The 22,659-nt window shown below is 48.5% G+C and overlaps 1 protein-coding gene across 1 annotated transcript in view; it reads right to left on the minus strand.

The window, feature by feature from the left end:
- pde2a (phosphodiesterase 2A) overlaps positions 1-22,659 on the minus strand; it is a 284,382-nt gene that overhangs the window by 168,110 nt on the left and 93,613 nt on the right. The window contains 2 exon segments of the mRNA XM_078222653.1: positions 6,696-6,787; positions 8,509-8,598. Coding sequence (XP_078078779.1) covers positions 6,696-6,787; positions 8,509-8,598 — 182 coding nt within the window.

Consider the following 22,659-nt stretch of genomic DNA (forward strand, 5'->3'; position numbering starts at 1 on the left):
AATCGCCATGCTAAATTGTCCCTCAGTGTCAAGGGACTAGCAAGGATAAATGCCTGGGGTTACAGGAATACGGCCTGGGTGGGATTGTGGTCGGTGCAGACTCGATGGGCCAAATGGCCTCCTTCTGCACTGTAGGGATTCTATGATTCTATAATGACCCAAGAATCTTTTTCTTCTGAGGGATAAATATCGTGCAGGGTGCTGGAGATCCTCTCTCACTCTTCTAAACTCCAGTAAATATAATCCTAACCAACTCGGTCTCTCCTTATATGACAGACCTGCCATCCCAGGAATCAGCCTGGTAAACCTTCGCTGCGCTCCCTCTACAGCTCCCTCTCTCCATTGAGATAACACCACTGGGTGGAGAGGTGGGGGGGGAGTGCAGGGGGGTGGGGCGGTGGGCGGGGGGGGTGGCTCAGGTTTAAGGTCTCGGCCGAATGCCAGGCACCTCCACCAGTGTAGCACTCCCTCAGAGTCAGGCTGGGAGAATCAGCCCCGGTTCTGGACTTCAGCCCTCTGAGGTGGGAACACGAAATCTCCCATCTCAGTCATCTACTCATGACTTTGGGTGGATACTCAGCGAGACCTTGGAGCCCTCGTGCATCAGTCACTGAAAGTAAGCGCACAGGTACAGCAGGCAGTAAAGAAGGCAAATGGTCTGTTGGCCTTCATAGCGAGAGGATTTGAGGACAGGGATAGGGATGTTTTGCTGCAATTGTACAGGGCGTTGGTGAGGCCACACCTGAAGTATTGTGTGTAGTTCTGGTCTCCTTATCTGAGGAAGGATGTCCTTGCTATAAAGGGAGTACAGCGAAGGTTTACCAGGCTGATTCCTGGAATGGCAGGTCTGTCGTATGAGGAGAGATAAAGTCAATTAGGATTATATTCAGTGGAGTTTAGAAGAGTGAGAGGGGATAGAGTCATAGAGGTTTACAGCATGGAAACAGGCCCTTTGGCCCAACTTGTCCATGCCGCCCTTTTTTTTTTAGACCCCTAAGCTAATCACAATTGCCCGCATTTGGCCCATATCCCTCTATACCCATTGTACCCATGTAACTGTCTAAATGCTTTTTAAAAGACAAAATTGTACCCGCCTCTACAACTACCTCTGGCAGTTTGTTCCAGACACTCACCACCCTCTGTGTGAAAAAAATGCCCCTCTGGACCCTTTTGTATCTCTCCCCTCTCACCTTAAACCTATGCCCTCTAGTTTTAGACTCCCATACCTTTGGGAAAAGATATTGACTATCTAGTTGATCTGTGCCCCTCATTATTTTATAGACCTCTATAAGGTCACCCCTCAGCCTCCTAAGCTCCAGAGAAAAAGTCCCAGTCTCTCCAGCCTCTCCTTATAACTCAATCCATCAAGTCCCGGTAGCATCATAGTAAATCTTTTCTGCAATCTTTCTAGTTTAATAATATCCTTTCTATAATAGGGTGACCAGAATTGCACACAGTATTCCAAGTGTGGCCTTCCCAATGTCTTGTACAACTTCAACAAGACATTCCAACTCCTGTATTCAATGTTCTGACCGATGAAACCAAGAATGCTGAATGCCTTCTTCACCACTCTGTCCACCTGTGACTCCACTTTCAAGGAGCTATGAACATGTATCCCCTAGATCTCTTTGTTCTGTAACTCTCCCCAACACCCTACCATTAACTGAGTAAGTCCTGCCCTGATTCAATCTGCCAAAATGCATTACCTCACATTTGTCTAAATTTAACTCCATCTGCCATTCATCAGCCCACTGGCCCAATTGATCAAGATCCCGTTGCAATCGGAGATAACTTTCTTCACTGTCCACTATGCCATCAATCTTAGTGTCATCTGCAAACTTACTAGCCATGCTCCCTATATTCTCATCCAAATCATTCATATAAATGACAAATAACAATAGATCCAGCACTGATCCCTGAGGCACACCTCTGGTCACAGGCCTCCAGTTTGAAAAACAATTCTCTACAACCACCCTCTGGCTTCTGTCAAGAAGCCAATTTTGTATCCATTTAGATAACTCGCCCTGGATCCTGTGAGATTTAACCTTATGCAACAACCAACCATGTAGTACCATGTCAAAGGCCTTGCTAAAGACCATGTAGACAACATCAACTGCATTGCCCTCATCTACCTTCTTGGTTACCCCTTCAAAAAACTCAATCAAATTTGTGAGACATGATTTTCCATTCACAAAGCCATGCTAACTGTCCCTAATCAGTCCTTGAGTCTCTAAATGCCCGTAGATCCTGTCTCTCAAAATACCTTCCAACAATTTACCCACCACAGATCTCATAGAAACTTATAAAAGTCTAACAGGGTTGATTTAGAAAGAATGTTCCTGATGGTGGGGGAGTCCAGAACTAGGGGTCATAGTTTGAGGATAAGGGGTAAACCTTTTAGAACTGAGGTGAGGAGAAATTTCTTCACCCAGAGGGTGGTGAATGTGTGGAATTCACTCCCACAGAAAGTAGTTGAGGCCAAAATGTTGTCTGATTTCAAGAAGGAATTAGATACAGCTCTTGGGGCTAAAGGGATCAAGGGATATGGAGGGGAAGGGGGGGATCAGGATATTGAATTCGATGATCAGCCATGATCAAAATGATGTGGAGATGCTGGCGTTGGACTGGGGTGGGGCACAGTAAGCAGTCTCACAACACCAGGTTAAAGTCCACCAGGTTTATTTAGAATCACGAGCTTTCGGAGAACTGCCCCTTCAGTCACCTGACAAACCAGTTGGACTTTAACCTGGTATTGTGAGGCTTCTCACGATGATCAAAATGAATGGCGGAGCAGGCTCGAAGGGCCGAATGGCCTACTCCTGCTTCTAGTTTCTACGTTTCTATGACTCCCAGTGGCTGGCTAAGGTACCTGAGGGCAGCTGGGTGGGATCCTCGTGCAAATCAGCATCAGTAACAGTGAAGAAGGGGTTAATTAAAAGATTGCCGCAGATCATGAGAGGAAAAGATATAGACTAAAGCAGAGAATGGTCCGATTAATATTGCAAATGGCAAGTAATTTGCATAGCAAAGTATCTGAGTGGAATAATCTGTCTATCTGGCTATAGCTGTAAGAGCATCTATTAAATTGCAAACATTTGCATACCATTTATAGTTCAAAGGTTATGAGTTAAATTGGCTTTTATACCATTGTTATCAGCACACAGTAGCCGCAGTGTGTACCATCTACAAGATGCACTGCAGCAACTCACCAAGGCTCCTTAGGCAGCACCTTCCAAACCCACGACCTCTACCATCTAGAAGGACAGCAGACACATGGGAACACCACCGCCTGCCTCACAGCGCCAGGGACCCGGGTTCGATTCCCGGCTTGGGTCACTGTCTGTGTGGAGTTTGAACATTCTCCCCGTGTCTCCGTGGGTTTCCTCCGGGTGCTCCGGTTTCCTCCCACAGTCCAAAGATGTGCGGGTTAGGTTGACTGACTATGCTAAATTGAGCCTAGTGTCAAGGGGACTATCAGGGTAAATATGTGCGGTTGTGGGTATAGGTTCTCCTCCAAGTCACACACCATCCTTACTTGGAAATATATCACCATTCCTTCATTGTCGCTGGGTCAAAATCCTGGAATTCCCTCCCTAACAGCACTGTGGGTGTGTCTACGCCACACGGACTGCGGGTTCAAGAAGGCGGTTCACCACCACCTTCTCAAGGGGCAATTAAAGTTAAAAGTTTATTTATTAGTCACAAATAGGCTTACATTAACACTGCAATGAAGTTACTGTGAAAATCACCTCATTTCGGCGCCTGTTCGGGTACACTGAGGGAGAATTTAGCACGGCCAATGCACCATTCCCATACTCCAACGTCAGACGGGATTTTTGACACGCTCCCAAGACGGCAGACAGGTTTGGAGGTTAAAAGTCTCACCCAAAGGACACCGCTGGCACTGCAGCACTCCCTCGGCACGACCAGAGTGTCAGGCCGGATTGTAGGCTTAAGTGTCTGGAGTGGGGCAGCACGGTGGCACAGTGGTTAGCACTGCTGCCTCACAGCGCCAGGGACCCGGGTTCGATTCCCGGGCTTGGGTCACCGTCTGTGTGGAGTTTGCACATTCTCCCCATGTCTGCATGGGTTTCCTCCAGGTGCTCCAGTTTCCTCCCACAGTCCAAATATGGCGCATTGGCCATGGTAAACTGACCCTTAGTGTCAGGAGGACGAGCAGGGTAAATATGTGGGGTTACGGGAATAGGGCCTGGGTGGGATTGTGGTCGGTGCAGACTCGATGGGCTGAGTGGCACTGTAGGGATTCTATGACCTTCTATGGCCTTCTAAGCAACAACCTTCCAACTGTGAGTTGCGGGAGTGCTGCCCACTGACTCACAAGCAGCCAGAACATCCGAGCAGCGACGTGTTTCCAATGACGTTTCACTGAAAGGGTGTGTATTTATAACACAAATCACAGACGAGGTGACAAGAAGGGCACTCTTAAGATCTGAACAACACGTGGTCTGTGGTCAGTGATAAGGAACGAAAGCCTGAGGCTACAATTTAATTGCGCCTTTCACACAGAAAGGGAAGTATTGTGTTCAGAGAGAGGCAGACATTCCCGAGACGCTGGGTGAGGTTTGATAGATGCAGGGGAGAGGGTTGGGGGTGTTAGCAGTGGCCCCAGGATGTGATGGACACTGGGGGCAGAATTACACTGAGTGCTGCCTGGGATAGTGTTGTTCAGCCTGTCACCGATCAAGGTTAAAATATTGCCACCTTGCTGACCTCCGATACAAAGGCCCAAGAGATTTTATTAATTTTATGACACGCAGCTCTCCTTCAGACAGCCAGGGGAGATATATATCACAAGAGCAGGTCGCTGTTTAATTAAAAGTAAGAATTTAATCTCTTCTACCCATCAAATCATTCCATATTGGACTGAACTACGTTCAGAGTCCTGATAACTGCAGCGTGGCTGGAAACAACAAGCTCACAGTCGGCCATCGAAAGAGGAAATGCTGGAAAATCGCAGCAGGTCTGGCAGCACCTGGAAGGAGAGCAAAGAGCGGACGTTGAGGTTGTCTGGACTCGAAACGTCCGCTCTTTTCTGCTGGTGGAATTCAAATTGAATGACGACCTTTTGTGAAGGGGCAGCGCTCCGAAAGCTCGTGCTACCAAATAAACCTGTTGGACTTTAACCTGGTGTTGTGAGACTTCTTACATTGAATGTTTGTGGATGTGGTGCCAATCAAGCGGGGCTGCTTTGTCCTGGATGGTGTTGAGCTTCTTGAGTGTTGTTGGAGCCGCACCCATCCAGGCAAGTGGGGAGTATTCCATCACACTCCTGACCTGTGTCTTGTAGAGATGGTGGACAGGCTTTGGGGAGTCAGGAGGTGAGTTACTCGCCACAGGGAATACCAGCCTCTGATCTGCTGTATTGGCCATAGAAATCCCAGCCCTTGACATGTTCTAATGGGATCTGCACCTTCCCTAGTGAGATTACATTAATATGGTGACCAGAACTCTACGCAGTACTCTAGCTGTAGTCTAACTAGTGTTTCTGCACTTCGAGCCTGATAGTTCTAGCCTGCAGTTCCTGACTGATACCTTGGGTGTGGGACAATGTCGGAAAGTATCCTCATAGAGTCATAGAGGTTTACAGCATGGAAACAGGCCCTTCGACCCAACTTGTCCGTGCTGCTCTTTTTTTTTTAACCCCTGAGCTAATCCCCATTGCCTGCATTTGGTCCGTATCCCATGTAACTGTCCAAATGCTTTTTAAAAGACAAAATTGTACCCGCCTCTACTACTACCTCTGGCAGCTTGTTCCAATCACTCACCACCCTCTGTGTGAAAAAATTGCCCCTCTGGACACTTTTGTATCTCTTCCCTCTCACCTTAAACCTATGCCCTTTAGTTTTAGACTCCCTACTTTTGGGAACAGATATTGACTATCTAGCTGATCTGTGCCCCTCATTATTTTATAAACCTCTATAAGGTCACCCCCTAAGCCGCCTACGCTCCAGAGAAAAAAGTCCCAGTCTATCCAGCCTCTCCATCAAGTCCCAGTAAATCTCTTCTGCATTCTTTCCAGTTTAATAGTATCCTTTCTATAATAGGGTGACCAGAACTGTACACAGTATTCCAAATGTGGCCTTACCAATGTCTTGTACAACTTCAGCAAGACGTCCCAACTCCTGTATTCAATGTTCTGACCAATGAAACCAAGCATGCCGAATGCCTTCTTCACCACTCTGTCCACCTGTGACTCCACTTTCAAGGAGCTATGAACCTGTACCCCTAGATCTCTTTGTTCTGTAACTCTCCCCAACGCCCTACAATTAACTGAGTAAGTCCTGCCCTGGTTCAAGCTACCAAAATGTATCACCTCACATTTGTCTAAATTAAACTCCATCTGCCATTCGTCAGCCCACTGGCCCAATTGATCAAGATCCCGTTGCAATCCGAGTTAACCTTCTTCACTGTCCACTGTGCCACCAATCTTGGAATATCCTATATGGCTTCTTAACCACCTTGTCCAGCTGTTCAGCCGTGGGTCTGCAGGCATAGACACTAAGCTCCCTCTCCTCCACATTGCTCAGTATCCCACCACTGATTGGGCCTTCCTTTGCCATGCAATGCCTCACACTTCTCCGCACTGAATTCCATTGCCCACATTTCTGCCCCTTTCCCCATTCCAATGACACATTCCCGGAGTCGCCAGTCACCTGGCAGATCCCACAACGCACCTTAGCCTCCCCTCCTTGGACATCTCGTGTGGAGGGTTGTCACACAGCATCTTGTTCGAGCTGACATCCAGTAGGTAGATAAAGATGTTCTCCTGCCAGAATGGGAAGAGGCAGAGAAGACATCACCAAACTTACACCAGCATCAAGACAACCACATCATGGAGATACATAGCAGTAATGGAGGCCATTCAGCCCATCATCTCTGTGCCAACCTTTTGAAATGAGTTCTACTTCCTCTTTTTCCACTTCAGCCTGCAAACATTTCCATCTCAGTCGCTTATTCAATTACCCATTGAAAATTCCCACTTCCATCACCCATTCACACTTCATGCAGAAAGGAAATGTCATCATATTCGCTGGGTGGCACGGTGACACAGTGGTTAGCGCTGCTGCCTCACAGCGCCAGGGACCCGGGTTCGATTCCCAGCTTGGGTCACTGTCTGTGTGGAGTTTGCACATTCTCCCCATGTCTGCGTGGGTTTCCTCCGGGTGCTCCGGTTTCCTCCCACAGTCCGAAAGACGTGCTGGTTAAGTGGATTGGCAATGCTAAATTGCCCCTTAGTGTCAGGGGGAATGGGGAGGGTAAATGCATGGGGTTATGGGGATAGGGCCAGGATGGGATTGTGGTCAGTGCAGACACGATGGGCCGAATGGCCTCCTTCTGCACTGCAACATCCTATGATTTATGGTAATGCGCTTACATACAGAGTAAAGCTCCCTCTACACTGTCCCCATCAAACATTCCCAGGACAGGTACAGCACGGGGTTAGATACAGAGTAAAGCTCCCTCTACACTGTCCCCATCAAACATTCCCAGGACAGGTACAGCACGGGGTTAGTTGGAGAACAGATATCCACTCCATCTGACGAAGAAGCTGTGCTCCGAAAGCTTATGGTATTTGCTACCAAATAAACCTGTTGGACTTTAACCTGGTGTTGTGAGACTTCTTACTGTGCCCATCAAACACTCCCAGGACAGGTACAGCACGGGGTTAAATACAGAGTAAAACTCCCTCTACACTGTCCCCATTAAGCACTCCCAGGACAGGTACAGCACGGGGTTAGATACAGAGTAAAGCTCCCTCTACACTGTCCCCATCAAACACTCCCAGGACAGGTACAGCATGGGGTTAGATATAGAGTAAAGCTCCCTCTACACTGTCCCCATCAAACACCCCCAGGACAGGTACAGCACAGATACAGATACAGAGTAAAGCTCCCTCTACACTGTCCCCATCAAACATTCCCAGGACAGGTACAGCACAGGGTTAGATACAGAGTAAAGCTCCTTCTACACTGTCCCCCATCAAACACTCTCAGGACAGGTACAGCACGGGGTCAGATACAGAGTAAAGATCCCTCTACACTGTCCCCCATCAAACACTCCCAGGACAGGTACAGCACGGGGTTAGATACAGTGCATTATGGTCTGCATAGCTGGGGCAATGTTCGAGGGCAGCGTAGGGGGAGGCTTACCCTGCATGTCACCCACAAACAGCCTCCAAGGGATGGAATAATGTTCACAGTTTCTGGGCTCTGGGTAAACCAAAAACATCCAGGTTGCAAGTTTGAACATTTTCCCGCACAGATGTCCTGGTGAACCTGTGCCATCGGCTACCACACCATTGGCCACAGCCTCGAGGGGAAAGGTGGGCATTGTGCAGGAAACTGGCAACAGAGGTCAAGTGGAGAGGTCAGGGATTTGATTCATTTCTGTTCTTTGGATGTAAACAGATACACAGCTGGAGTTGGAAAACTGTGAATACGTCAGAGAAAGAGTGATGAGTAAGATTTCCCAAAAACTGGTACCTACCACATTGGGAATGATTGTGGCGAAAACATCACTGATGACAGCTCGTAACGAGAGTGTATCAATAACAGAAGCAAGATCCAGCAGAGCATTCTGTAAAGGCCAAATAAAATCAATTAATATTTCACATTGAATTCACAGCAGAGAAAAGGGACATGCAATTCACCCAACATCAATCCCTGTGAGATACAGAGTAAAGCTCCCTCTACACTGTCCCATCAAACACTCCCAGGACAGGTACAGCACGGGGTTAGATACAGAGTAAAGCTCCCTCTACACTGTCCCCATCAAACACTCCCAGGACAGGTACAGCACGGGGTTAGATACAGAGTAAAGCTCCCTCTACACTGTCCCCATCAAACACTCCCAGGACAGGTACAGCACGGGGTTAGATACAGAGTAAAGCTCCCTCTACACTGTCCCCATCAAACACTCCCAGGACAGGTACAGCACGGGGTTAGATACAGAGTAAAGCTCCCTCTACACTGTCCCCATCAAACACTCCCAGGACAGGTACAGCACGGGGTTAGATACTGAGTAAAGCACCCTCTACACTGTCCCCATCAAACACTCCCAGGACAGGTACAGCACGGGGTTAGATACAGAGTAAAGCTCCCTCGACACTGTCCCCATCAAACACTCCCAGGACAGGTACAGCACGGGGTTAGATACAGAGTAAAGCTCCCTCTACACTGTCCCCATCAAACACTCCCAGGACAGGTACAGCACGGGGTTAGATACAGAGTAAAGCTCCCTCGACACTGTCCCCATCAAACACTCCCAGGACAGGTACAGCAAGGGGTTAGATACAGAGTAAAGCTCCCTCGACACTGTCCCCATCAAACACTCCCAGGACAGGTACAGCAAGGGGTTAGATACAGAGTAAAGCTCCCTCGACACTGTCCCCATCAAACACTCCCAGGACAGGTACAGCAAGGGGTTAGATACAGAGTAAAGCTCCCTCGACACTGTCCCCATCAAACACTCCCAGGACAGGTACAGCAAGGGGTTAGATACAGAGTAAAGCTCCCTCTACACTGTCCCCATCAAACACTCCCAGGACAGGTACAGCACGGGGTTAGATACAGAGTAAAGCTCCCTCTATATACTGTCTCCATCAAACATGATGTGGCGATGCCGGCGTTGGACTGGGGTGGGGCACAGTAAGAAGTCTCACATCACCAGGCTAAAGTCCAACAGGTTTATTTGGCAGCCCGAGCTTTCGGAATCTTCAAGCTCCTTCATCAGGTGAGTGAGGATTGTGTTCACAAACAGGGCATATACAGACACAAACTCAATTTACAAGATAACGGTTGGAATGCGGGTCTTTACAGGTAATCAAGTCTTAAAGGTACAGACAATGTGAGTGGAGAGAGAGCCAAGCACAGGTTAAAGAGATGTGTATTGTCTCCAGCCAGGACAGTTAGTGAGATTTTGCAAGCCCAGGCAAGTCGTGGGGGTACCTGCCTGTGTACCTGCCCTCATAAAAACAGGATCTGGCACTCGACTCATCGATCAACAGTTCCGACGCGCCACAGTGGAAAACCGCACCGACCTCCTCAGAAGACAAACACGGGACATGGCGGACAGAGTACCCTTCGTCGTCCAGTACTTCCCTGGAGCAGAGAAGCTACGACATCTTCTCCGGAGCCTTCAACATGTCATTGATGAAGACGAACATCTCTCCAAGGCCATCCCCACACCCCCATTTCTTGCCTTCAAACAACCGCACAATCTCAAACAGACCATTGTCCGCAGCAAACTACCCAGCCTTCAGGAGAACAGTGACCACAACACCACACAACCCTGCCACAGCAACCTCTGCAAGACCTCATCGACACGGATGCCATCATCTCACATGAGAACACCATTTACCAGGTACACGGTACATACACTTGCAACTCGGCCAACATTGTCTACCTGATACGTTGCAGGAAAGGATGTCCCGAGGCATGGTACATTGGGGAGACCATGCAGACGCTGCGACAACGAGTGAATGAACACCGCTCGACAATCACCAGGCAGGAGTGTTCCCTTCCTGTTGGGGAACACTTCAGCAGTCACGGGCATTCAGCCTCTGATCTTCGGGTAAGTGTTCTCCAAGGCAGCCTTCACGACACACAACGCAGAATCGCTGAGCAGAAACTGATAGCCAAGTTCCGCACGCATGAGGACGGCCTCAACCGGGATCTTGGGTTCATGTCACACTATCTCTAACCCCCACGACTTGCCTGGGTTTGCAAAATCTCACTAACTGTCCTGGCTGGAGACAATACACATCTCTTTAACCTGTGCTTGGCTCTCTCTCCACTCACATTGTCTGTACCTTTAAGACTTGATTACCTATAAAGACTCGCATTCCAACCGTTATCTTGTAAATTGAGTTTGTGTCTGTATATGCCCTGTTTGTGAACACAACTCCTCACTCACCTGATGAAGGAGCAGCGCTCCGAAAGCTAGAGCTGCCAAATAAACCTGTTGGATTTAAACCTGGTGTTGTGAGACTTCTTACTGTCCCATCAAACACTCCCAGGACAGGTACAGCACACGGTTAGATACAGAGTAAAGCTCCCTCTACACTGTCCCCATCAAACACTCCCAGGACAGGTACAGCACGGGGTTAGATACAGAGTAAAGCTCCCTCTACACTGTCCCCATCAAACACTCCCAGGACAGGTACAGCACGGGGTTAGATACAGAGTAAAGCTCCCTCTACACTGTCCCCATCAAACACTCCCAGGACAGGTACAGCATGGGGTTAGATACAGAGTAAAGCTTCCTCTACACTGTCCCCCATCAAACACTCCCAGGACAGGTACAGCACGGGGTTAGATCCAGAGTAAAGCTCCCTCTACACTGTCCCCATCAAACACTCCCAGGACAGGTACAGCATGGGGTTAGATACAGAGTAAAGCTCCCTCTACACTGTGCCACATCAAACACTCCCAGGACAGGTACAGCACGGGGTTAGATACAGAGTAAAGCTCCCTCTGCACTGTCCCCATCAGACATTCCCAGGACAGGTACAGCACGGGGTTAGATACAGAGTAAAGCTCCCTCTATACTGTCCCCATCAAACACTTCCAGGACAGGTACAGCACAGGGTTAGATACAGAGTAAAGCTTCCTCGACACTGTCCCCCATCAAACACTCCCAGGACAGGTACAGCACGGGGTTAGATACAGAGAAAGCTCCCCCTACACTGTCCCTCATCAAACACTCCCAGGACAGGTACAGCACGGGGTTAGATACAGAGTAAAGCTCCCTCTACACTGTCCCCATCAAACACTCCCAGGACAGGTACAGCACGGGGTTAGATACAGAGTAAAGCTCCCTCTACACTGTCCCCATCAAACACTCCCAGGATAGGTACAGCACGGGGTTAGATACAGAGTAAAGCTCCCTCTACACTGTCCCCATCAAACACTCCCAGGACAGGGACAGCACAGGGTTAGATACAGAGTAAAGCTCCCTCTACACTGTCCCCATCAAACACTCCCAGGACAGGTACAGCACAGGGTTAGATACAGAGTAAAGCTCCCTCTACCCTGTCCCCATCAAACACTCCCAGGACAGGGACAGCACAGGGTTAGATACAGAGTAAAGCTCCCTCTACCCTGTCCCCATCAAACACTCCCAGGATAGGTACAGCACGGGGTTAGATACAGAGTAAAGCTCTGTCTACACTGTCCCCCATCAAACACTCCCAGGACAGGTACAGCACGGGGTTAGATACAGAGTTAAGCTCTGTCTACATTGGAGAGCGAGGGGAGAGTTGAGTTTTATCTTTGGGATTGAATCGCCTCAGCAGAGGAAATGCTGAGCTTCTGTTGGTTGCATATTTTGGAGCTGCAGATATTGTGAAGATACAAACACTTGCTATTTGACTGGATGATCTTCAATGCAGGAGGTATGTAACGCTCGCCACATCAGTTCAGAATGTCCACTAAATGTACCAGCCGAGAGCTGCGGACAGAATCTTCTGTATCTGCGATTATCGGTTGGAATACACTTTCTGAATGAACTGTGGATTCAACAGCAACTTCTCAAAGGTAAATAAATTAAATAAAGTAAATAAAATTTAAACACATCGTTGGAACAGAATAACTCGGAGCTGGAGGCCATTCAGCCCTTCAAAGCTGCTCTGCTATTCAATAACCTGATTGTGGCCTCTCTCCACTTTCCTGTCTGTTCCCCGTAACCCTCGACCCCCCTGTCGATCAAAACTCTGTCTAACGCGGCCTTAAATATATTCCGTGACCCGCAGCCCCACTGCTCTCTGGGGGGGCGGGGGGGGGCGGGGGGGGGGGGGGTGGGGGGGGGGGGGGGCGTCAAGTGCGGGGCGGGGGGGGGAGCGGTGGCGGGGGAGAGACAATTCTAAAGAAGAAATTGATCTGATCTCCATTTTAAATAGACCTCTCATTGTGAAGCGGGGCCTGTTTAGTCCAGGTTTCCCCCGCGATTCTCCACCCCCTTCAAAATGAAAGTGTTACTGGGCTATGGGGGAAAGAGTGGGAGAGTGGGACTAACTGGATATCACTCTCAAAGGGCCAGGACAAGCCCGATGGGCTGAATGGCCTCCTCCTGCACTGTACGTGTGCCATTTCAATGACCTTAATACTTAGAACTTTCAAAACAACAGCCAAATAACCAGAATAGCACCAATCAACAGGCCTTTCACCCATCTAGTTTTTCTATCCCGCAGTACAACTCCCAGCTGAATTCCGACCAACTCACAATCCCAGCATGTGCCCAGTTCCTCCCTGAAGTAAAATTTTCTCATTCCATTAATTGCCTCACATGTAGTTAACCAGCTTATTAGTAAAACTGTGTTTCCTGTTATAGTTTGTGGTTCTGAATTTATAAATAGTGCCCGGTGTGTTTAAATTCCATCGACAAATCGAAATCTAACTTGGATACAAGTCATCCAAGCTTGAAATAACATTTTCATTACAGGCACACAGTGTTACTGCATTATGTCCCTCCGAGTCCCAACCATCTTCAACTGCTTCATCAATGACCTTCCTTTCATCATAAGTGGGGATGTTCGCCGATGATTGCACAATGTTCAGCACCATTCGCGACTCCTCAGATACTGTAACAGTCCATGTTCAAATACAACAAGATCTGGACAATATCCAGGCTTGGGCTGACAAGTGGCAAATAACATTCGCACCACACACATGCCAGGCAATGACCATCACCAATAAGAGACACTCTAACCACCACCCTTTAACATTCAATGGTGTTACCATCACTGAATCCTCCATTGCCAACATCCTTGGGGTTACCATTGACCAGAAATTCAACTGACTCACCACATAAACACAATGGCTACAAGAGCAGGTCAGAGGCTAGGAATACTGCGGTGAGTAACTCACCTCCTGACTCCCCAGAGCCTGTCCACCATCTACAAGGCACAAGTCAGGAGTGTGATGGAATACTCCCCACTTGTCTGGATGGGTGCAGCTCCACTCCACCTCTCTCCCCTCCTTTAAAACAGGGATCGAAGCCTCCCTTTATCACCAAGATTTTGATTATCTCTTCATATCTCCCCATCACAGAATTGTTACAGGGGCAGGAGGCCATTCAGCCCCTCATGTCTGCACAAGTTCTTCAAATGAGCAATTCACCTAGTTCCATTCGCCTGCCTTCTCCCCGCAACCTGCACATTCTCCCTTTCCACATAACAGTCTAACTCTCTTTTCAAAGCCTCAATTCAATCTGTCTCCACCACACTCTCAGACAGTGTATTCCAAATCCTAACCACTCACTGTGTGAATCTGTCTCCACCACACTCTCAGACAGTGCATTCCAAATCCTAACCACTCGCTGTGTGAATCTGTCTCCACCACACTCTCAGACAGTGTATTCCAAATCCTAACCACTCACTGTGTGAATCTGTCTCCACCACACTCTCAGACAGTACATTCCAGATCCTAACCACTCGCTGTGTGAATCTGTCTCCACCACACTCTCAGACAGTACATTCCAGATCCTAACCACTCACTGTGTGAATCTGTCTCCACCACACTCTCAGACAGTACATTCCAGATCCTAACCACTCACTGTGTGAATCTGTCTCCACCACACTCTCAGACAGTACATTCCAGATCCTAACCACTCACTGTGTGAATCTGTCTCCACCACACTCTCAGAGTACATTCCACATCCTAACCACTCGCTGTATGAAATATTTCTCCTCATGTCTCCATTGCTTCTTTAGCCAATCATCTTATATCTATGCCCTCTGGATCCCAATCCTTCCCACAGGTTTATTTGGTAGCAAATACCATTAGCTTTCGGAGCCCTGCTCCTTCGCCAGACGGAGTGGAAATGTGACGAAGGAGCAGCGCTCCAAAAGCTAATGGTATTTGCTGCCAAATAAACCTGTTGGACTTTAACCTGGTGTTGTTAAAACTCTTACTGTGTTCACCCCAGTCCAACGCCGGCATCTCCACATCATCCCAATCCTTCCACCAATTGGAACAGTTTCTCCCTCTGCACCCTGGCAGGCCCCTCATGATTTTTGCACATCTCGATCAAATTTCCTCTCAACCTTCTCTCCTCGAAAGAAAACAGCCCCAGCTTCTCCCGTCTGTCTGTGTAAGTAAAGTTCCTCATCTCTGGAACCATTCTCATGAATCTTTTCTTCACTCATTCCAATGTCTTGGCATCAGTGGTTAGCGCTGCTGCCTCACAGCGCCAGGTACCCAGGCTCAATTCCGGCCTCGGGTCGCTGTCTCCTCGGAGTTTGCCCCTTCTCCCCGTGTCTGCGTGGGTTTCCTCCGGGTGCTCCGGTTTCCTCCCACACTCCAAAGATGTGCTGGTTAGGTGCATTGGCCGTGCTAAATTGCCCCTCAATGTCCCGGGCTGCGTATGTTAGATGGATTAGCGGAGTAAATACATGGGGTTACGGGAATAAGGCCTGAGTGGGAGTGTGGTCGGTGCAGACTCGATGGGCTGAATGGCCTCCTTCTGCACTGTAGGGATTCTATTCTATGACCTTTCCTCGTGTGTCGCCCAGAAGTGGACTCAGTGCCTCCAGCTGAGGGTGAACACGTCTGACACAAGTTCTGGAAATATTCTTTGCCGTGTACTTCATGTCCCTATACTGTCTGCGTTATTAACTGCTCTCTCCACCTGTCCTGCCACCTTTAATGCACACACATACACCCAGCTCCCTCTGCCCCTGCACCCCTTTTCGTATTTTACCCCTTATTTTACAGTGTTCCTCCCTCTTCCTGCTACCAAAATGCATCACCTCACACTTCAGTGTCTGAATCCTGTCTGGCAATTCCCGCTGTGAAATGCCTCAGGATGATAAAGGTGCTATATAAATGCAGGTTGTATCCTCAGTGATGAATCAGGGAGAGAAGCGATTCATTCTGTAGCTGTGACAAGCGTTAATCCCGGAATGTGTCCGGCATACACTGATCCAGTGACGTTTCTTAACCCTTCCACTGATTGATGCCAGTGTGTTATTTTCACTCAGATGTGGATTGGAACAGAATGTGGCTCCGCTGTCAGGGGCTATCACCCAACAGGACACAGCCCAGACCAGTCACAGCAATCGAACAAAACTAATTACACCACAGCAACTAAATTAGCAAGATGTCAGAAATGGCGCTGAGGAACACAAGCAGAACTCTCGGAGCAGCAGTGTGCGGCAAGGCAACAAACACAGGCTGGGGGGTATCTTCAGGGAAAGGCTTTTCAAAGAGAGAGAGAGAGAGAGACCCTCTGTCAGGGACCCCTGTTAAAGAGAGAATCTCTCCATCAGGTCCCCTGTTAAAGAGAGAGTCTCTCTGTCAGGTCCCCTGTTAAAGAGAGAGTCTCTCTGTCAGGGACCCCAGTTAAAGAGAGAATCTCTCCATCAGGTCCCCAGTTAAAGAGAGAGTCTCTCCGTCAGGGTCCCCTGTTAAAGGGGGAGTCTCTCTGTCAGGGTCCCCAGTTAAAGAGAGAGTCTCTCCGTCAGGTCCCCTGTTAAAGAGAGAGTCTCTCTGTCAGGGTCCCCTGTTAAAGAGAGAGTCTCTCTGTCAGGGTCCCCTGTTAAAGAGAATTTTTCTCCGTCAGGGATCCCTGTTAAAGGGGGAGTCTATCAGAGACCCCTGTTAAAGGGGGAGTCTCTCCATTAGGTACCCTGTTAAAGGGGGAGTCTATCAGAGACCCCTGTTAAAGGGGGAGTCTCTCCATTAGGTACCCTGTTAAAGGGGGAGTCTCTCCATAAGGTGCCCTGTTAAAGGAGGAGTCTCTCCATAAGGTGCCCTATTAAAGGGAGAGTCTCTCCGTCAGAGACCCCTGTTAAAGAGAGAGTCTCTCCATCAGGGATCCCTGTTAAAGAGGGAGTCTCTCTGTCAGGGACCCCTGTTAAAGGGGGAGTCTCCCCATCAGGGACCCCTGTTAAAGAGGGGGTCACTCCATCAGGGACCCCTGTTAAAGGGGGAGTCTCTCCGTCAGGGACCCCACTTAAAGGGGGAGTCTCTCTGTCAGGGACCCCTGTTAAAGGGGGAGTCTCCCCATCAGGGGCCCCTGTTAAAGAGGGGGGCACTCCATCAGGGACCCCTGTTAAAGGGGGAGTCTCTCCGTCAGGGACCCCTGTTAAAGGGGGAGTCTCTCCATCAGGGACCCCTGTTAAAGGAGGAGTCTCTCCGTCAGGGACCCCTGTTAAAGGGGGAGTCCCTCTGTCAGGGACCCCTGTTAAAGGGGGGGTCCCTCTGTCAGGGACCCCCAGTTACAGGTTCACCGAGATTCTGACTGATATGAGAAAACACAAATATGAAAGATGACTTGGAAAAATGTCTGCTTCTTCTGTGAGGAGAAGAGGTGATTTGGAGGTGAGTGAAAGATGTGTTTGAAATGATAAATAACAGAAAGCCAGAAGCAGAGCAGTTACACTGACAGCCCAGTCACTGCGGCGGGCAGTTCACAGCAATGGCTTGCTACCACCTTCTCAAGGACAATTAGAGATGAGTAATAAATTCTGGTTTAAGCGCTAATGCTCACATCCCACATGGATAAATCGAGAGCATGCGGACACAGATAACGGAAGAAATGTAAGAGGTTTCGGGCAGGGAGGAAGAGAAACCTTTTCTTCATCCTGTTGTCAGCTGTTGGGGTTCATTACCCCAGGAGTTACTGACTGAGGCGGATAACATGGCAACCTTTAACAACAACCTCAAGAGATGATTGAAGGAAAGGCAATGGGAACAAGGTTCAGTCCATGGGATTAGGGCTCTAAATCGTTGGAGCATAGAAACAAGCTGAGGCCATTCAGCCCCTTGAACCCTGTTCCATCGTTTAATGGGCAGTCTGTACCTGAAATCCATTTTCTCATTATCCCTTAATCCAACGAATTGAATGATACAACAGACTCAATCCACTGCCCTCTCTATATTCCTATCAGTTATGTTCCCAATCCCATGTCCCTGCCCTGTGCCATGGTCCTATATTTCTACATTTTTATTTGTTCATGGGACATGGGCGTCGCTGGCTGGGCCAGCATTTATTGCCCATCCCTAACTGCCCTTGAACTCAGTGTCTCGCTCGGGCATTTCAGAGGGGCATTTAAGAGTCAACCACATTGCTGCGGCTCTGGAGTCATGTGTCGGCCAGACCGGGTAAGGACGGCAGATTTCCTTCCCTAAAGGACATTAATGAACCAGATGGGTTTTTCCAACAATCGACAATGGCTTCATGGTCATCAGTAGATTCTTAATTCCAGATTCCACAGTCTGAAAATTCAGGGTAGACATTTAGGACGGAGGTGAGGAGACATTTCTTCACCCAAAGAGTGGTGACCCTGTGGATGATCATGAGAAATAGGAGCAGGAGGAGGCCATTCGGCCCCTCAAACCTGCTGCACCATTCAATACCATCTTGGCTGTTCTGACTGTGGCCTCAACTCCACTTTCCTGTCAGTCCCCCATGACCCACGACCTCCCCTGTCAATGAAAACTCTGTCTAACTCGGCCTTGAATATATTCAGTGACCCGCAGCTCCCACTGCTCTCTGAGGGAGAGAATTCCAAACACTAACCACGCTCTGAGGGAAGAAATTCCTCCCCATCTCCATCTTAAATAGGAGACCCCTTCTCTTTAAACTGTGCCCCCTAGTTGTAGATTCCCCACGAGGGGGAAACATCCTCTCAGCATCCACCCTGTGAAGCCCCCTCAGAATCTTATGTTTCAATAAGATCCCCTCTCATTCTTCTAAACTCCAATGAGTCTGGGCCCAACCTGCTCAACCTTTCCCCATAAGACAACCCCCTTCACCCCAGGAATCAGCCTGGTGAACCTTCTCTGAGCTGTGTCCAATGCAAATCTGTCTCTCTTTGAATCAGGAGACCAAAGCTGTACAAAGTACTGTAGATGTGGTCTCACTGATGTCCTGTACAGTAATAGCAAGAATTCCTTACTTTTATACTCTGTCCACTTCACAATTAAGTCCAATATTCCATTTGAATTCCTAATCACTTGCTGTACCTGCATACTGACCTTTTGTGATTCATGTACAATGGCACCCAGATCCCTCTGGGTGTCTTTCTCAGAAGACTAAGGAAATTTGGCATGTCCGCTACGACTCTCACCAACTTTTACAGATGCACCATAGAAAGCATTCTTTCTGGTTGTATCACAGCTTGGTATGGCTGCTGCTCTGCCCAAGACCGCAAAGAACTACAAAAGGTCGTGAATGTAGCCCAATCCATCACACAAACCAGCCTCCCATCCATTGACTCTGTCTACACTTCCCGCTGCCTCGGCAAAGCAGCCAGCATAATTAAGGACCCCCACGCACCCCGGACATTCTCTCTTCCTCCTTCTTCCTTCAGGAAAAAGATACAAAAGTCTGAGGTCACGAACCAACCGACTCAAGAACAGCTTCTTCCATGCTATTGCCAGACTTTTGAATGGACCTACCTCACACTAAGTTGATCTTTCTCTACACGCTAGCTATGACTGTAACACTACATTCTGCACTCTCTCCTTTCCTTCTCTATGAACGGTATGCTTTGTCTGTATAGCACACAAGAAACAATACTTTTCACTGTATGTTAATACATGTGACAATAATAAATCAAATCAAATCAAATCTCAGCATTCTGCAATCTTTCTAAATTTAAATAATCTTTTGTTTTCCTATTCTTCCTGCCAAAGTGGACAAGTTCACATTTTCCCACATTCCCCATCTGCCAAATGTAGGGAGGGCATTTCAGAGTTTCGACCCTCAGTAATTGAGACAACGTCCACAAACGGGGCACTGATTAGAATCCAGGGTGTACAAGATGTCAGGACTGGAGGAGCACAAACCTCGCAGAAGGTTGGAGGAGATTCCAGAGATAATGAAGGGGCAAGAGGGAGGGACTTGAAATGAGATTGAGAATTTTAAAGATCAAGACTTTGTGGCTTTGATCATGCTGATATTTATTGAAGAAAAATCCTCTGACCTCTTGCTGAACCCTGATGAGAAAAAGAACAAATGAGATGAGTAAACGCCAAGTGAATTCCGCAGAGCGGCTGCTGTTCCTGATTGGGTTTCCTTGTATTCCGGACACGACAGGAATCCTTTGAAACTGCCAAGGATTTATTAGCAGAGAGAGGAGGTGATCTTCACCATCTTCCTCAGCCCAGGTATCGAGTTCTCTGCTGAAACATCACATTCTGCTCCATCAAGCTGACAACATCCGTCTTTCTTTATTCATGGGGATGTGGGTGTCGCTGGCTGGGCCAGCTTTTATTGTAAGAAGTTTAACAACACCAGGTTAAAGTCCAACAGGTTTATTTGGTAGCAAAAGCCACACAAGCTTTCGGAGCTCCAAGCCCCTTTTTCAGGTGAGTGGGAATTCTGTTCACAAACAGGGCATATAAAGACACAGACTCAATTTACATGAATAATGGTTGGAATGCGAATACCTACAGCTAATCAAGTCTTTAAGATACAAACAACGTGAGTGGAGAGAGCATCAAGACAGGCTAAAACGATGTGTATTGTCTCCAGACAAGACAGCCAGTGAATCTCTGCAGGTCCAGGCAAGCTGTGGGGGTTACAAATAGTGTGACATGAACCCAATATCCCGGTTGAGGCCGTCCTCGTGTGTGCGGAACTTGGCTATCAGTTTCTGCTCAGCAACAGATGCCATCATCTCACGTGAGAACACCATCCACCAGGTACACGGTACCTACTCTTGCAACTTGACCAACGATGTCTACCTGATACACTGCAAGAAAGGATGTCCCGAGGCATGGTACATTGGGGAAACCATGCAGACGCTGTGACAACGGATGAATGAACACCGCTCAACAATCACCAGGCAAGACTGTTCTCTTCCTGTTGGGGAGCACTTCAGCGGTCACATGCATTCGGCCTCTGATATTCGGGTACGCATTCTCCAAGGCGGCCTTCACGACACACGACAGCGCAGAGTCGCTGAGCAGAAACTGATAGCCAAGTTCCGCACACACGAGGACGGCCTCAACCGGGATATTGGGTTCATGTCACACTATTTGTAACCCCCACAGCTTGCCTGGACCTGCAGAGTTTCACTGGCTGTCTTGTCTGGAGACAATACACATCTTTTTAGCCTGTCTTGATGCTCTCTCCACTGACGTTGTTTGTATCTTAAAGACTGGATTAGCTGTAAGTATTCGCATTCCAACCATTATTCATGTAAATTGAGTCTGTGTCTTTATATGCTCTGTTTGTGAACAGAATTCCCACTCACCTGAAGAAGGGGCTTGGAGCTCCGAAAGCTTGTGTGGCTTTTGCTACCAAATAAACCTGTTGGACTTTAACCTGGTGTTGTTAAACCTCTTACTGTGTTTACCCCAGTCCAACGCCGGCATCTCCACATCATGACTACCAGCTTTTATTGTCATCCCTGAGGGCATTGAAGAGTCAACCACATTGCTGTGGCTCTGGAGTCACATGTAGGCCAGACCGGGTAAGGACAGCAGATTTCTTCCCCTAAAGTACATTAGTGAACCAGATGGGTTTTTACAACAATCAACAATGGTTTCATGGTCATCATAAGAACATAAGAACGAGGAGCAGGAGTTGTAAATTCAGCCCCTCGAGCCTGCTCCACCATTCAATACAATCGTGGGCGGCTCGGTGGCACAGTGGTTAGCACTGCAGCCTCACAGCGCCAGGGACCCAGGGCAGCACAGTGGCACAGTGGTTAGCACTGCAGCCTCACAGCGCCAGGGACCTGGGTTCAATTCTCAGCTCATAAGAAAGATGTGGAAGCGCTGGAAAGAGTGCAGAGGAGATTTACCAGGATGCTGCCTGGTTTGGAGGGTAGGTCTTATGAGGAAAGGTTGAGAGAGCTCGGGCTTTTCTCTTTAGAGCGGAGGAGGTTGAGAGGCGACTTAATGGAAGTTTATAAGATGATGAGGGGGATAGATAGAGTGAACGTTCAAAGACTATTTCCTCGAGTGGATGGAGCTGTGACTCGGGGGCATAACTATAGGGTTCGTGGTGGGAGATACAGGAGGGATATCAGAGGTAGGTTCTTTACGCAGAGAGTGGTTGGGGTGTGGAATGGACTGCCTGCAGTGATAGTGGAGTCGGACACTTTAGGACCTTTCAAGCGGTTATTGGATAGGCACATGGAGCACACCAGGATGATAGGGAATGGGATAGCTTGATCTTGGTTTCGGAAAAGGTTCGGCACAACATCGTGGGCCGAAGGGCCTGTACTGTGCTGTACTGTTCTATGTTCTATGTTCTTGGGTCACTGTCTGTGTGGAGTTTGCACGTTCTCCCCGTGTGTCTGCGTGGGTTTCCTCCGGGTGCTCCGGTTTCCTCCCACATTCCAAAGATGTGCAGACGAGGTTGATTGGCAATACTAAATTGCCCCTTAGTGTCAGAGGGATTAGCTAGGGTAAATACATGGGGTTATGGGGATAGGGTCGGGGTGGGAATGTGGTCGGTGCAGATTCGATGGGCCAAATGGCCTCCTTCTGCACTGTAGGATTCTATGATTCTATGGCTGATCTCATCTCGGTCTCAACTTCACTTTCCTACCCGTTCTCCATAATCCTTCAGCCCCATTACTAATTAAAAATCTGTCTAACTCCTCCTTAAATTTGCTCACTGTTCCGGCATCCACCGCACTCTGGGGTAGCGAACTCCACAGATTCACCACCCTTTGAG

Source organism: Mustelus asterias, chromosome 10 (genome assembly GCF_964213995.1).
Source record: "Mustelus asterias chromosome 10, sMusAst1.hap1.1, whole genome shotgun sequence".
Classification (NCBI taxonomy): domain Eukaryota; kingdom Metazoa; phylum Chordata; class Chondrichthyes; order Carcharhiniformes; family Triakidae; genus Mustelus; species Mustelus asterias.